We start from the raw sequence: 13,105 nt of genomic DNA on the forward strand, positions 1-13,105 counted from the left end.
CTGGCTGGGCACTGTTGGAAATAGAAGATGGGGCCTGACAAACCTTGGTCTGACCCAGCAAGGCAATTCTTATGTTTTAGGTGCTGTGAGGCTTGACTGTTCCTCACTGTCCATATTGTCTCTCAAATATGGACAGTCACTGCCTCTTGCCTTTGGCAGGAGTGCCAAAGTGCTTGTTGATCAGAGAGCACTTTTGGCTCATGGTTTCTGATCACAATTTGAGTTTCTTTCATATGTTTTATTCAGTCTGACTATGTCTACAGCTGGGTAGTTCAGGGCCATAGACAAGTGGGGCGGGAGGTAGCACAGATACTGTAGAGGAGCTATCTTTCCACTGAATTGTTTAAGCTTTATTTTAAAAAGCCAGTCTAGTAATTTTACTTATGGAGATAAAATGGAAAACAAAACAAACAGTGTTCTAACCAGCTACTCAGTGAGAAATAAACCAGCTTGTGGCTTCTAGTGTTCTGACTAATGAATACTGCAAACACACTGGGATGACTGATAAAAACAAAAGACAGTGGACTGGATTTCTTTTCTTCCCTTGCTTGTCAATTTTAGCAGTCACGCTCTGCTTAAGTAATGGGTTTATTGTTTTTCTGGTTTAATTAAAAAAAATCAATGGATACTTGGTATTTGTTTTGGTTTTAGTACAAATTAATGACAATTTATTTTGTAATATGACATATTTATGTAATATGATCTGCACCCTGTTTAGGATTTTGCTGGTTTATGTTGATTTCTGAAGTTCCCACCCATAAACAAACAACTCTGTCTACAGGACTGCATAGGTGCTACACTAAAAGTGGCAAAAAGGTAGGCTTGCTGGTTTCAGATTCACAGAATTGCAGAGTTGTTGGGGACCTTAAAGTGTGCCATCAAGTCGATTTCTACTTCTGGCGCCCACAGAGCCCTGTAGTTTTCTTTGGTGGGGGTTTACCATTGCCTCCTCCCATGGAGTATGAGATGATGCCATTCAGCATCTTCCTATATGGCTGCTGCTAGATATAATACCAGGGGGGATTCCAACCGGCAACCTTCTGCTTGTTAGTCAAGTATTTGCACCACTTAAGGTGACTTGGAAGGGATCTTAGAGAGATCTTCTAATCCACCCTCTGTCCAGTGCAGGAATCTGTCAGCTTCCCTGACAGATGGCCATCGAATCGAGCCTCTGGAAGCCTCATATGTGGCAATTCCAACTTAATTATTATGAGGGCAGAAGAGGATGTTATTCCAGATTAAAGAATGTAATGGCAGTGTCCGTTTCTCTGGAAAAGAAAGTTCTCCTCTCATGCCGCTTTTATTTTTAATCTCCATTCCCTCCCCATATTTACTTGGATTAAGAGTCTCACTTTTTTTCAGTGGGATGTTTCCAAATAAGTATTCCTTGTTAAACGATCCTCCCCTCAAATGCAAATATAGACCTTACAATTCGGCAACTTTTCTCCCCGAAGAACACTGTAATCGTTCGCAGACCATCTTTTCCTGGTTCCTACTCCTCCACTTCCCGCCAATATCTGACGACCCTCGCCAGGGAGGGCAAAGCGACTTGCCCAACTCCTTTGGAGGCAACTGACCGTGCAAGAGGATGCCTGCCTGCCGTCCTCCATCCCCGTGAGCATGGAGGGGACTCCCAGCAGGCAGGTCAGAGAATCTGTCTGCGCGGCATGCATCCTTGTCCCACTTTCCTAAGGGAGGCGGTGAAAGATGGCGGCAGGCGGGGCGGGCCTCCACTCCGGCGGCGGAGCCTGGCTGTGGCTGCTGCTCCTCCTAGCTTTAATTCCCGCACCTCCTCCATCTCCGCCCCGGGAAGAGCAAGCGGCGAGGAGGAGGAGGAGGGAGCGCCCGCCCGCTGCCTGCCTGCCGGGACCTGAGCCGGACTCGCGTGCTTTCTTGTTTTTCCTCCTTCTCCTCCTCTCCGTGTCCCTCGGCAGGAGTCGGAGAAGATGGCCGGAGCCGAGGCGGGGCTGAGCGCAGCCGGGATCTATGCGCAGCCGGGGGACCCAGGAGCTGCTGCGGCAGTAGTAGCAGCCGCCGCCGCGGGGCCGGGAGAGGAGTCGTCGGACAGCGAAGGGGAGCACGAGGGGCCCCAGAAACTCATCCGCAAAGTGTCCACCTCAGGCCAGCTGCGGAGCAAGGTGGGTGAGCGAGGGGCGCGCGCGCGGCGCGGCGGGCAGGAAGCGGGGTGGAGTGGCTACCCCGGCAGAAACGGGGTGGGGCCGCCGCTGGAGTTGCGCGTGGTGGCGGCGGGGAGGATGCTGCTTCGTCCTCAGCCGCGGCGGAGATGCGAATCCTGGTCGGGCTCGGGTCCAGCGGGAAGTGGGTGAGGAGGACTCTCTCTACCGGGCGGTGGAAGACGCGCCCCAAACGAACTTATAGGAGTTACCAGCGAAGGGGGTTTGATAGAGATTTGTTTTTCCTGGGGGAGTGAGATGGGCAGAAGAAGAAGAAGACGACGACGACAGCAGGGGAGGGGTCCCCTCCCCTCCCCTCGATGCTCCCTGGCCAGAGCAGCCCGCAGCCTCCTCTTCCTTCCTGGTCCGGGCGGGGGTGAGAAACTTGGATCTCTTCCGCTCTTCATCTTCCTCCTTCCAGCGGCTGCATCCACATCTGTCTCTCTTCCCCTCCCTCTTCTTGTGGTGAAGTCGCTGGAGAGGAAAGCCTTCTCTACAAGCCGAACCGGTCGTTTCAGCGGCGCTTCGGCTTGTTGCTTCTGCTTCCTTGTTGCCTCTTCCCAGTCCTTGCCAGGGGAGGCTGCCTGCTGTGCTGGATCTGTCCGAACAAGCCACGAACGTCCTTCTTTCCCGGGCTGGTGTAATGCGCTCTTCCCATGTGCTGTCATTCTGAGGGACTTTCTCACTTAAAATGTGCTTCTGTTCCTCAAAACAGAGGAACTGTTTCGAAGAAGTATTCCTTCTCCTTTTGGTCTGCTCCTGAAAGTGTGTGCTCGTGTGTGAACAGTCCTGGAAGAGTACAATTTAGAACAATTTATCTGGGGATATTGAATACAGATCTCTTCACGCAAGCACTCCATATGTCTCAGACATTGTTACTCTTGCTCTGTGCCTTGTCAAGTCAAGGTGTTTTAAAAAGCTCATTACATTCCTCTGCAAGTGGTCAGGCATGATGATATTCCAGCACTGTTCTTAAGCTTTTTGTTGATGCAGCATGCTCATAGATCAAATCACCTCCAATAGTGGACCAAAGTAAATGAGGGATTCTCACTGCCCCAGTTTTGAATGCACTCCAAGATTCTTGGTCTCTCTCCAGTGTAAGACCAACTTTTGGCATGACTTTTTAAGGACTAAGGTCTGCTCATCCATATCTTCTAATGTGTGTATGTTTCGTGTCAGAATGCTATCACAACAGCAGAAAAACTCTAGAAGCTTTTCTAGAGAACAATTCTAATCTTCCTATTTGCATTTTAAGGCATACTAAGAGCCAGTGTGCTGAAGTAGTTAGAGCAATAAAGAGGGGGCCATTTCAGCAACAAACCTTCAGTGTGAGAGCCATTTCCTACTTTGCTGATTTCCATGCAGCTCAGTACTTTTCCCATGGCCGGGGGCGGAGTGGGTGGTTCCTTTAAGAGAAATTGAGCCCTGATGAGACCTAGTGCCATCTTGGAAGGCAAGTACAGAGCACTAGAAGTGTAGTCCTTCACTTCCTGTGTAGTTGTACCACTTGATACAATTAGAAGTATCCATTGTACAACCTTTCTTGGCTGCTAATTAGCCTTTTTGCTATAGAGGGACATACATAAAATTGTCCCTGCCCAGTTCATAGTTTGCTTAACTGTTGTTTTATGGGGAAACGTCACAGTCACAGGTGGTTCTTAAAAGAAATGTCAACATTTTATCCTTTCTGAAAAAAAATCCAGTATGTTCTATCATTAAGGTGTGAAAAAACACATAAAGAAAGGTTTAGCAATTTGTACACACTTAAAAATGGCTGATTTTTAGAATTAATGGGCTTCTGTCAGAACTGGTGGACTTTGAGCAGATCAGAATAAAGTATTTGCTTGCTACCTGCTTTGCATTTATAGAGATCTTGAATTAGATATTAAAATATAGAGCCAGTTCCCAACATCCCATGTCACCCATGATATGATCAAGAAACAGAATCCAGGATCAGGCTCTGAAGGAGAAGGCATTGACTTTCAAAGGCTGTAGTCAAAATGGACAGGCAACAGGTATAGGCTGTACCCCAGTGATATCTGAGCACACATTCTCTTACGTTCTCACATGTATAGAAATTGTTGCCATTTACTCTTATGGGGAAAAGTAAAGTGCTGCATTTGAGGACAAAAGGAGAAGGCGCCACAAGGGGACTTGTGAGGAACAAAAGCCCTTCTTTCTGCCACTGACACTGAGTAGCCTGACCACTGACTGAACTTTCGCAGGGATTGAATCTCTGCACAGGACACACATAGATGCATTGCATATTAATACCATCACAGGATCCATGTAATATACTGTAATATCTTTCCCCACACATCTTGTGAACATAATAAAGGCATTATGATAGTGTATATATTTATATATAAATATATTGAAGTTTGGTACTTGTAGGATAAAAGCAATTACTGCTAAATGCAGAACAACAAAGAAGTCTTACCTACAAATATTCTGTGAGGAAATTTCTTAAGCAATTTTTGAAAACAAATCTGTTAGTCCTTTCAGAGAATATTAATTTTATTATTTGATTATTTATTTATTTATCCATCCATTTATTACATTTCTATACCGCTCAATACTTGCATCTCTTGTTGAGGGATTTAAAGGTGAAAACCAGCACCTTGAATTGGACCCAGCAACAAATTGGCAGCCAATGTAGCTCTTTTAGAATGGGTGTGATATGGTCTCAGCAAACAGCTTTGGACAGTACCCTATGTGCTGCATTTTGCACTAGTTGCAGTTTCCGAATATTCTTTAAGGGCAGCCTCATGTAGAGTGCATTAAAGGTAAAGTGTGCTGTTGAGTTGGTGTCGATGCCTGGTGACCACAGAGCTCTGTGGTTGTCTTTGGTAGAATACAAGAGGGGTTTACCATTGCTTCCTCCCATGCAGTATGAGATGATGTCTTTCAGCATCTTCCTATATCGCTGCTGCCTGATATAGGTGTTTCCCATAGAAACATACCAGCTGGCATTCGAACCGGCAACCTCTGGCTTGCTAATTAAGTCATTTCCCCACTGCACCATTACTCATTGTGACTTGACTAAAGGCTACCATGGTCAGATCTGCCTTCTTGAGAAGGGGATGCAGCTGGTGCACTAGTCAAAGTTTTGCAAAGGAACCCAGAGGCACTCTTACCCCTGGAAGTCCAGAGCCTCCACACCCCACTGGGGCCCCCAAATCCTCTTTAGTCTGTGCTGGGTGGTGTGGTTTGTGCCCTCAAGAACCTACGTGTTAAAAAATTATGCTTAACTTGCAGTGCGGGGGGACGGGGACGGGACGGGACAAAGGCCTTTAGGTCCAGGCTCCAAAATTATCTAGGTGAACCTCTGAAGGCACCCCTGGCCACCACCTCCACCTGGGGAAAAACAAAAGCAGATCTGGATCCAGTAGTACCCCCAAACTGTGCACCTGCTTTTTCAAGGGGAGTGCAACCCCATCCAGAACAAGTCAAATCCCTGCAAGTGCATCCTACTGACCAACAGGACTTCCATCTTGTTTGGATTCAATCTTGGTTTACTAGTCTACATCTATATTACTAGTCTATATCCAGCCCATCATTGCCTCCATCCCTGATTCAGGTCATCCACTGCCTCACTAGGATAAGATTTTAAGGAGAGACAGAGCTGAGTGTCATTGTATTTACTTTTAAATATTCATCCACTTATCCTGGTATTTCCAGTAGAATTGTAAATTGGTCTCTCTTTATGGTCTGATCTGGGTAGGGGTTTTTTTAACCTGTGTAACTGGTTGAAAAGAACTGTTGGTAGATAAAGGCACAGGTGCCTGATATTCTTAGGGTCTTGCCAACAGTGTTGCCAAAGTGCAGAGCTAGCACTAAGATTTGGTCCTTGGTCTGATACAGCAGGGGTTCCCAACCTTTTTTAGTAAGTGCACAAACCTTCAACTCAGGTACCCAATAGATATTTTACCAGCCACTGACTTACATCTAGACTAAGTTACTCATGAGTACTCCCACTGAAATGAATGGGATAAGTAAACTTGTCCCATTTTAATAAAGTTGCTTATGAGTAACTTAATCTGGATGTAAACCACAGTGGGCCCATCTCATGACTGTGTGTCTATACACACACACACACACACACACTTTACAGTTAGAGAGACAGACTACTATGTTCACTGGCTTACCTCCACACTAAGTTACTTAAGAACATAAGAACAGCCCTGCTGGATCAGGCCCAAGGCCCATCTAGTCCAGCTTCCCGTTTCTCACAGTGGCCCACCAGATGCTGCTGGAAGCCTACAGGCAGGAGTTGACAGCACGCCCTCTCTCCTGCTGTTACTCCCCTGCAACTGGTGTTCAGAGGCATCCTCCCTCTGAGGCTGGAGGTGGCCTATAGCCTCAAACTAGTAGCTGTTGATAGACCTCTCCTCCGTGAAGATATCCAAATCCCTCTTAAAGCCACTCAGGTTGTTGGCTGTCACGGAAATTCATGGGACAAGTAATTTCAATGGGTGCTAACTTTCTGTAGCCTGTCAGGCAGTCTGAAGGGAGGGATATGCTAAGCTTCAGCTTGTAGCCAGCCAATTGGGAGCAGAGGAGGAGAGTTTTCATCTTCTTCCCTCCTCAGAGTCCCTCCTCATCACTGAAGATGCGTTGACTTCAAGCCGGTGATCACCAGATGAGGAACAAATAGCACTACTGCAGCTTGCAGAGGCAGGAGAGCTCTGAGAACCCCTGGGAGCCCTTCAAGTACTCCCAAGTACTAGTACCCCCCATTGGGAACCCCTGTAATATAGCTAGTAAGTAGCTGTTTCAGAAAGGAAAGGAAGTTATCTGTAAGCAATGACAGTCCTTTCTTTAAAAAAACACACCAAACAGTTTGGTTTCATTTGTCAAGATATTGAATGTGTTGGGGTGAGACTTTCTGGGAGCTGGAGGTAACCACAAGAGGTGCTTATTTAGTTTCTTGATGGACCTGTATGTATTTGTATTTATTTTTTGTTATTAACACTTTACTGATTTTTTTGTTGTTTTAGAAACATCTACATCTCCAGTTCCCCTTCTCCTGCTCCTTTGCCCATTTACTTCCCCCCATCCCACTCCTCTGACAAATGTATAATCATGTATAAAAATAGTAAAAACAAAAACAAACATTTTGTTTTTCTGCCCATATTGCATCCTTAAGCTCACATCCTGCAGAGTTGTTTGGGGTGTGAGAGGGCTAGTACATGCCCCCACCCCCCGAATCAGAATTTGGAACCACCAGTTACCCATTGTGATGTTTTAAATGAGTTCTTATTGGATAAACTCTCTCATATTTGGGCTGATTGCAGAATCTAATGCACAGGTGTCCAGCAACTCCTCTTATGTGGTTAGGGTGGATTGGTTTCAGTTTGTGACTAGTGATGATGTGGATAAGCTGCTTGGAATGGTGTGGCCTACCACCTGTTCTCTTGACCCTTGCCCAACATGTCTTATACATTTTGGAAGCAGGGGTTGTGTAGAGGGCCTGGTAGATCCTATAAATGTTTCTCTGAGGCAGGGTAGGATGCCTTCCTGTCTTAAAGAGGCAATCATTAGACCTGCATTGGATCCCTCAGAGTTAAGCAACTATAGGCCTGTTTCCAATCTTCTGTGGTTGGGCAAGGTAATTCAGAGGGTGGTGGCCTCCCAGCTCCAGACATTCTTGGAGGAAACTGATTATCTAGACTCATTTCAAACTGGCTTTCGGGCAGGCTATGGGGTGGAGACTTCCTTGGTTGGTCTGATGGATGATCTCCAATGGGCAGTTGACAGAGGGAGTGTGACTCTGTTGGTCCTTTTGGATCTCTCGGCAGCTTTCGATGCTGTGGACCATAGTATCCTGGTGTGTCTGAGGGGGTTGGGAAAGGGAGGCCCTGCTTTGCAGTGGTTCCACTCCTACCTCTCCGGAAGATTCCAGATGGTGTTGCTTGGAGACTGTTGTTCTTCATAACATGAACTTTTATATGACATCCCTCAGGGCTCCATACTGTCTCCAATGCTTTTTAACATCTACATGAAACTAGTGAGAGAGATCATTAGGAGATTTGGTGCAGGGTGCTATCAGTATGCTGATGTGACCCAAATCTATTTCTCCATGTCAGCATCATCAGGAGAAGGCATAGCCTCCCTAAATGCCTGCCTGGAAGCTGTGTTGGGCTGGTAGAGGGATAACAAACTACGGCTGAATCCAGATAAGACAGAGGTACTTATCATGCAGGGTTGGAACTCAGGAGACAATTTTGATCTGTAGGTTCTGGATGGGGTCACACTTCTCCAGTGCGTCTGGATCCAAACCTCTCCCTGGTGTCTCAGGTTGCGGCTAGCTGTGTCCATTAAATATTTTAATAAAATATTTATTAAAAATAAATATACACATACATAAATTGTATATTCTAGAAGTTGCACAGTTGACTTCTTTCCCTGGCATGATTCAAGTGGCATCTAGATCATGTATAGTTCCTGGAGTTCACCCCAGACATCCTCTGATTTTTCCATATTCCCTCACCTCATATATGCATATTACATAAAAGACTGCTTGTTTTAGCATTTCTACAATCCATTTCTTGTGATTTGGTGAGGCCTTGCACTTCCTGTGTTTGAGGATAACCTGTTTTGTTACCAGGAATGCTCTAATTATCCATGTTTTTTTAATTATGTGTGTGGGTCCAGTTATCTGGGGTCCGTCCAAATATAGCCTGTATCCCTAGGAATATGTAGGAAGAGTTAAGGGTCATATTAATCCTGGTACAAATTCTAGCCCCAAAGGGGGTCAGCATTGGACAAGCCCACATTAGATGTGTTAGATGCACCCCTGCATCCACATCTCCAGCAATTGGACATGATAACCAAAGCATGAAAATGAACTGGGATCCAATATATCCTAAGCATCCATTTTTGCTGTATAAGCTGCAAACTCAGGTCCACCGATGAGGTATTTACTGAACCCAAAGCCAAATTCCATAGGGCTGCTGCTATTTTCACTTTTAGCTTCAGTTCCCATTCTGATTTGGAAGAATAGTTTCTTTCAAATTATGAAAAGATGAAGTTTAGACCAAGTTTTTTTATTAGGCCTGGAGTTTTAGGTATCCCTAATGCACCTGGCCCAAACAAAGCTGTTAAGCAATGTTTCAGCTACAGATATTGCCATGCAACAGCAGGTGGGAGCCCCTATTCTTGAAGTGTCTAGAAAGGTTTATAATAGGAATCGGATGTAATAAGATGATCAAGTTGATATACAGTAGGCCCCTTTTGGCCCAACTGAGACCTGCTATGAACCTGCCTCCTACTTTAATGTGTAGGTTGCACCACAGCCTAGTGTGAGTATATGGATCAAATTTGAGCTGATCAGCCAGTGAAAGCCAAGCTCCCCTAGTAGCCATTACTGTGGGAATGTATTGTGTCGGAGACCAGAGATGATTTGATCCAGGGGCAGCCCTTCCAGTCAGGGGCTCCAGTACTTGTTGCTCCAGGAGGGCCCAAAGTGGTATCTCTCCTTCCACCATTTGCTGCCCCCTCCCCGCATTGCACTTGGACAACTAAGAAGGCCCTATGATATAACTGAAGATTTGGAATATCCGCCCCCCCAATCCCGTGCATGCTTTAAATGGTAGTTGGAGTTTGCCATAGGCCAGACTAATATGACCCCATAGGCTGGAAGTAAATTCAGTCTATTGGGTCAAATCTCTTTCAGTTCTGGCTAATAAAGGATCTAGACTGAATTTACTGTCTTCCATAAATTTTTAGGGATTACAATTCCTAGATATTTAAATGCTAATGATTCCCATGTAAATGGTCAATTAAAACATGGCACTATTGGGGTTCCACCAAATTGTTCAATTAAGGCTATTGGGTTTGGGACAGACTTTTCCAGGTTCGGCTAAGAACAGTAGTGCATCATCAGCATAAAGTGCCAATTTTATTTCCTGGGATCCAGTCTATTCCTTGTATGTCTTGCAATTGTCTAATTGCACAAGCAAGTGGCTTGAGTGCCAAATAAAGGGTAAAAGGGCACTCCTGTTGGTTACCTCGACAAAGGAGGAAGGAGGCAGGTCTCATTCCATTTGTAATGACATGAGCAGTGGGAGATTTATACAAAGCTCTGATCCAAATCACAAACTCCTCTGGAAAACCCATCTTCTGCAATGTGACCAGCATTCTTTTTTTCTACATGAAGCAAGAGTGAGAGAGAGAGCCCCTGGTGGCGCAGTGGTAAAACTGCCGCCCTGTAACCAGAAGGTTACAAGTTCGATCCTGACCAGGGGCTCAAGGTTGACTCAGCCTTCCATCCTTCCGAGGTCGGTAAAATGAGTACCCAGAATGTTGGGGGCAATATGCTAAATCATTGTAAACCGCTTAGAGAGCTCCGGCTATAGAGTGGTATATAAATGTAAGTGCTATTGCTATTGCTATTGCTAAGAGTGCGTGCACACTCCCAGGCCCCCACACAGCAGTTTCTGGCAGGTGTGTATTCTCTGCTGCACTTGCTGCTGCTGCTGCCCAACTGCCCGGCACCCCATTTCCTCCTCTCCCTGCCTGGGAAGCTTTACCCCATTTCCCCCTCTCCTCGACTGGTAGAGAAGCCCCCACACTAGCAGAGAAGCCCACTGTGCAGTGCGGGAGTATGGGGGGCGGTGGCGAGCTCCTCCCACCTCCCCTCCTCCCAAGTGACTGCACGGGCTCTGCTGTCTGCAGCCCATTTCCGAAGGACAGCCGGAAACGGGCTGCAGGCAGCAGAGCCCGTGCAGTCACTTGGGAGGAGGCCGAGGTGGAAGGAGCTCGTCCTCCATCCCCACTGCACAGTGGGCTTTCAAAGGTAAAAAGGGAGGGGACTCCCCCCACTCAAAAGCCAGCTGTCACCAGTGCCCCCCATTCTGCCGCTGGCAGCAGAGATCTTTAGGGGGCAAAAGGGGGAGCTTTCCCCTCGCCCCTCCTCCCCACAGCTACTGCTGCCACGGTGGCTTTTTAAAAAATTAAAGCAAAAGGGGGGACTTTCCCCATGCCCCCCTTCCTGCAGCTACTGTCACTGTGGCTTTAAAAAATAAAGCAAAAGGGGGGGGGACTCTCCCCCCCGACAGCTGAAATTTGGAGATTTTTAAAAAATGTGTGCCGTGCTTTGCGCAGCATATTAATTCTTTCTGTGTGTGTGTGTGTGTGTGAGTGAGTGGGTGAGTGAGAGAGTTATGTATGCACACTGCCTTGATACTTCCGTCCAGAACAAAACTCTTTCCGCTCACTGAAGATAAAAATTAGAGGAAACACTGCTCCCAAGCTACTTACTTGTTCTTTCTGGGGGAGTGTAACCCCATCCAGAATAGGCAGATCTAAACTTTCTCTCAGGTTCTGACCCCGCACAGTCAGTACCTCCGTCTTATTCAGATTCAGTTTCAATTTCTTATCCTTCATCCAGCCCATTACTGCATCCAGGCAGGCATTTAGGGAAGTTATGCCATTAACTGATGAAGCTGATAGCAAGAAATAGATTTGGGTGTCATCCACATATTGATAACACCCTGCACCAAATTGCCTGATAATCTCTCCCAGTGGTTTCATGTAGATTTTAAAAAGTATTGAAGACAGTTTGGAGCCTTGTGGAACTATGTACATTAACTCTCACTTTGAAGAGCAACAGTCTCCAAGCGACAGCATCTGAAATGGAGGTAAGAATGGAACCACTGTTAAATAGTGCCACCCAATATGAACTCCCTCAGGCAATTCAGAAGGATACCATGGTCAATGCTGTTGAAAGCTGCCAAGAGATCCAAAAGGATCTACAGGGTCCCACTCCCTCTGTCAGTATTCAATTGGAGATCATCCATCATATTTACCAAGGCAGTCCCCACCCCATAGCCTGCCTAAAAGCCAGTTTGAAATGGATCTACATAATCTGTTTCCTCCAAGACTGCCTAGAGCTGAGAGGCCACCACCCTCTCAGTTACCTTGCTCCACCATGGAAGATTGGAGGTAAAGTGTACCGTTGAGTCGATATCGACTCATGATGCCCACAGAACCCTGTGGTTGTCTTTTAGTAGAATCCAGGAGGGGTTTACCATTGCCATTTCCCATGCAGTATGAGATGATGCCTTTCAGCATCTTCCTATATTGCTGCAGCTGCCCGATATACGTTTTTCCCATAGTCTGGGAAACATACCAGTGGGGATTCAAACTGGCACCCTCTGGTTTGCTAGTCAAGTCATTTCCCCACTGTGCCATTAGGTGGAAGATTGGAGACAGGTCTCTAACTGGCTAACTCTGAGGGATCCAGCGCAGGTTTCTTCAAGTGCAGGTTTCTTTTGTCTCAGTCATTTAATCGTTTATGGTACCTGACATCTAAGAAAATATATTATAGTGTGTCTTAGATATAATTACATTCCTCATTTTACAGTACATGTCCTACCTCTTTTGTACTGCTTGATAGTTTTAATTTCACACTAAAATGTTATACTGGAATATAAATTGAAATGTGTGTTCTTGTGTATTATACTGGAAATGTGCCCATCACTATTCCCACCATGTTGTATAAAGACTTTTTGAACCAATCTTTGGATAGACCAGGTTTTGAGAATAGAACTCTGTGGATCCAGTGAGCATACCAAATTCTATGATTGTTGAATGACTTGCTGGCTGTTTTTATTGGGTTATTTGTATTAACCTTTTACTCATAATAATATAAATTTGTAATTTCATAAATCTGGGCTCTTTTGGATTTTGTTCCCATCACTAATGATGTCAAGGGAGGAGAGCTGGTGTTATGGGAGGAGATTTGGTCTTGTGGTAGCTAATTTGAATTGTCCCCATTGCTAAGCAGGGTCCTCCTAGCTTGCATTTGAGAGGGAGACTACATGTGTGAGCACTGTAAGATGGGGCCACTCTTGGAAAAGCACCTGCATGCTTGCCGAAAAGTTCCAAGTTCCCTCCCTGGCTTCTCCAGATAGGGCTGAGAGAGA

General features: G+C 45.9%; 1 protein-coding gene across 5 annotated transcripts in view; it reads left to right on the forward strand.

The window, feature by feature from the left end:
• Positions 1 to 1,163: 1,163 nt before the first annotated feature.
• Positions 1,164 to 13,105, forward strand: part of DGKH (diacylglycerol kinase eta) — a 176,568-nt gene continuing 164,626 nt past the window's right edge. For 4 of the 5 annotated variants that reach the window (XR_008319428.1, XM_053309351.1, XM_053309353.1 and 1 more), the window contains exons 1-2: positions 1,164 to 1,644; positions 1,935 to 2,138. Coding sequence is in view for 4 of the 5 variants with exons in the window: in XM_053309351.1 (XP_053165326.1) it covers positions 1,621 to 1,644; positions 1,935 to 2,138 (228 nt within the window). In the remaining variant the exon portion in view is untranslated. The other variant, XM_053309355.1, reaches the window with a different exon arrangement.

This window comes from Hemicordylus capensis, chromosome 3, assembly GCF_027244095.1.
Source record: "Hemicordylus capensis ecotype Gifberg chromosome 3, rHemCap1.1.pri, whole genome shotgun sequence".
NCBI classification, from domain to species: Eukaryota; Metazoa; Chordata; class Lepidosauria; order Squamata; family Cordylidae; genus Hemicordylus; species Hemicordylus capensis.